The sequence below is a fragment of the Arachis ipaensis genome, chromosome B06, assembly GCF_000816755.2.
Source record: "Arachis ipaensis cultivar K30076 chromosome B06, Araip1.1, whole genome shotgun sequence".
NCBI lineage: Eukaryota > Viridiplantae > Streptophyta > Magnoliopsida > Fabales > Fabaceae > Arachis > Arachis ipaensis.
Window position 1 is genome coordinate 133,511,767 of NC_029790.2, and position 3,051 is coordinate 133,514,817.

The window sequence follows — 3,051 nt, forward strand, 5'->3', positions numbered from 1 at the left end:
CTGACTTCTATAAATAAAAATTACTGGTCTATGAGCTCTTTTTCATAATATATGTATTAAAAACTTAACTTTATATTTTATTTTAATTTTTTCATTGATAGCCCTTAAAAAATTACAAGAATTTTGTATGAAGCAAGGCAATATAGAAGTTGCGTGGGAAATTAAGGAACGCATGAATCCAAGTGGATTGCTCACAAGGGCAAAGCATGACCAACTTTCACCGATCAATCAACAAATTAAATTGAATTTCTTTGGCAAAAGGGAAAAAAAGTGGGGAAAAAACTATGGGGGGAGAAAAAAAAGAAAGAAAGAACAAAAAAAAAAAGTTTTTATACAGTGTGATTAAGGTTGAGTTGGTGATCCCACAGTGAGGCTATACCCTGTAAGAATCCAACTGGAATTGGAGTATTAATCTTCCAATTGTGTTCTTGCAATATATCGCCATGACTTTACACGTGGTTCCTTGTTAATTAGCATTAGCAATCCAACACTCTCAGATGGTACCCCGAATATATACCTACAATCATCAAAACCAATCGTTCAAGATTCAACCGCTACAAACTACTATGCATAATCAACATTCAGAACAAATTAAATTGAAATTTTGAATTTGTTAGAAACCATACACTTTGTGTGTAGGGATTATGCATTAATATATGCCAAGAAACTATGGTTAATTATCATCCACTTACCTGATCTCATGAGATTTCTTCCTCCAGAAAACAATTGATACGACCCACTGTACATACAAAAACAAAAATGAAATTGAATGCATAAGTGCCTCTATCAATATTCAACAATGATATGACACCAAAAAAAAAAAAAATCTTCAACAATGATAGAGTGATATAGTTACCTTAAAAACCGAGGAAAATGGAGCCATAGCTGACTTTCTTGCTGTCCTTTTTCTCTGTGGTGACATTTCCTTGCACAGCTGTTGAGCTATCTCCTTCAGCAGCACAAGCTGTGCTTTATCAGTGCGCATTGAAATGATTGCTTGCCTCATTGATTCCCTGTCAGCCTCAAGTGCCTGAAGCCTCATGTAAAGTTTCTTAATGTAAGGATCTTCAAAATCACCATGAATGTTATTCCCAAAATCTCTTGGAGTGGTTACAGGAAAATCATCATAAAGAGCACCTTTAAACTGATTGAAACAATTGTAACCAGAGTCAACTGTGTAAACCTTGTCATATATTTCATCACCTGCTTCTGATGCATTATTCTCTACCTTCTTCAAATTGGAAAATGGCTCCTCCTCTATCTTGCTAAAGTTACCACCAGTGATCTTTGGAGAATCCATCAGAAGCTCGGGGCCAAATGAAGCCGAATCAAAGGAATACTTCCTTCTGGATCGTCGCGGCGACTGTCCAACTACCACCTTCTCTAGGAAATTCTTGCCTGGAAAATCCCCTTCCATCTGGCTATAGGTGGGACTCCTCTCCATCTGAGAGATCCTATTCTCCAAATTCCTCAAACGATCTCTAGGAGTTTCCCCAAATATATACTTCTCAACATCAGCATCATTGTTATCAGCATTGGCAGTGGAATTCAGTATATTGCATTTCAATTGAGGATAATCAAAAGAGGCAACCTGGAATTCTTCACAATCTGCCTCAGATTCTGTGAGGCCAAAACTCATTAATCTGTGCTTATAAGCCTGAACCTCACAATTCAGAGATTGAATTGTTTGTTCCCTTTTATACAACAAATCCTCCAATTCCAACAATTCTTTCTGATCATGAGAGCTTCTCTCCTCCACGATGCGCTTGAACTGCCTCGCCTCCATCTGAACCTCCGCCTTCTCCTTCTGCAGTCTCAGTATCATCGACATTGCCTCGTTCGCCGCCGACGACGCCGCGTTCCTCTCCTCCTCCAATTCAGCCGCCAAATCTTTCACCGCCTGCTGCTGCCGGCTAAGAGCCTCCCGCAGTGCGCTGCATTCGTCCAATGTTTCAACCTTGGCGACTGATTCCGGCGATGCAGGTCGAGAATCATACCTCCGCTTCGTGCTTCGCGAAGATTGAAGTGTCGCCGCCACAGAGCAATCGCAGCCGCAGATGCAGTTCCAGCACTGGCAACATTTTGCCGAATCGGTGCTAGTTTCCGAATCCATAAATTAAATCCAATTGCATGCAAATTATCAACAAATTTTCAGAAGAAATTAAAACAACAACAACAAAATATATCAAAAGCGTTTTGAAGAAATGAAAACAAAAAATTGTGGAAAAGGAATTATTCTTCTCTTTCGTCCCCTCCCTCCCCTCCAAGCCAAGAAGCACTCATCTCCGATCGATAAACACAAGCCTATTAGCAAATTAATTAACAATAACCTATTAACAAATTGATTAAGAATAAAATCATCTAAATAATAATATAAAACAAATCAAAATTAAACAATGTAGGTTATTAACAGAGGGATTATTGAATAAGAGAGAGAAGAAGATTGACCTTAGAAGGGAGAAGAGGGAGCTGAACCCGCTTTCTTGGGAGGAAAGAATGCGGGTGCTTTTGTTTTTGGAGGGAAGACCAACACAGGAAGAATTTAAAAAAAATGAAAAGAAAAAGAAAAAGAAAAAACAAGCAACTTTGTTCGTATTATGTCGCAGCTAAATAGCAAGTTATAAAATCTATTTATTTATTTACCGCGTTTTCTTTATCCGTTTATATTATTACAAGTTTACAACCCTAATTTACCGCCCTTTACTAACTATATATCTTCTTCCTTTTCCTTTTCTAGGTTGGAGGATGCTACATTCACTAAATTCTTCTTCGTTTCTTATTATTATTAAATTAGTCTAGTCACAAAAAAATTAGTCTAATATAATAAAAATTAATTATGACTAACATTATTTCGAAAATATTTGGTAACCAAAGAAAATTAGCCAAAAACAGCTATAACTTGTCTTATTTAATATTTATTAATTGTTGCGATAATTAATTAATGCTAAATAAGGCAAATTTTGACTTTTTTTTGTCTAGCATTACCCCATTATTTTAAATTTTATTGTTTAATTTAATTTGACTTAGTTTATAAAAAGCTTGAATATGTAA

At 36.4% G+C, this 3,051-nt stretch overlaps 1 protein-coding gene across 1 annotated transcript; it reads right to left on the reverse strand.

Annotated features, from left to right (window-relative positions):
* LOC107647715 (myosin-binding protein 7-like) lies at nt 308-2,592 on the reverse strand. Its single transcript, XM_016351769.2, has 4 exons — nt 2,449-2,592; nt 857-2,304; nt 693-739; nt 308-517 (listed from the first exon to the last, which is right to left on the reverse strand). Exons 2-4 carry the CDS (start codon nt 2,111-2,113, stop codon nt 409-411), a joined length of 1,413 nt encoding a protein of 470 aa, XP_016207255.1. The 5' UTR covers nt 2,114-2,304; nt 2,449-2,592; the 3' UTR covers nt 308-408.

Coding starts and splice junctions, on each gene's coding strand:
- LOC107647715 (XM_016351769.2), bottom strand. CDS start 2,113: ATGGATTCGGAAACTAGCACCGATTCGGCAAAATGTTGCCAGTGCTGG. Junction 740..856: donor CATTTTCCTCGGTTTTTAAG/GTAACTATATCA, acceptor TTGTATGTACAG/TGGGTCGTATCAATTGTTTT. Junction 518..692: donor AAGAAATCTCATGAGATCAG/GTAAGTGGATGA, acceptor TGATGATTGTAG/GTATATATTCGGGGTACCAT.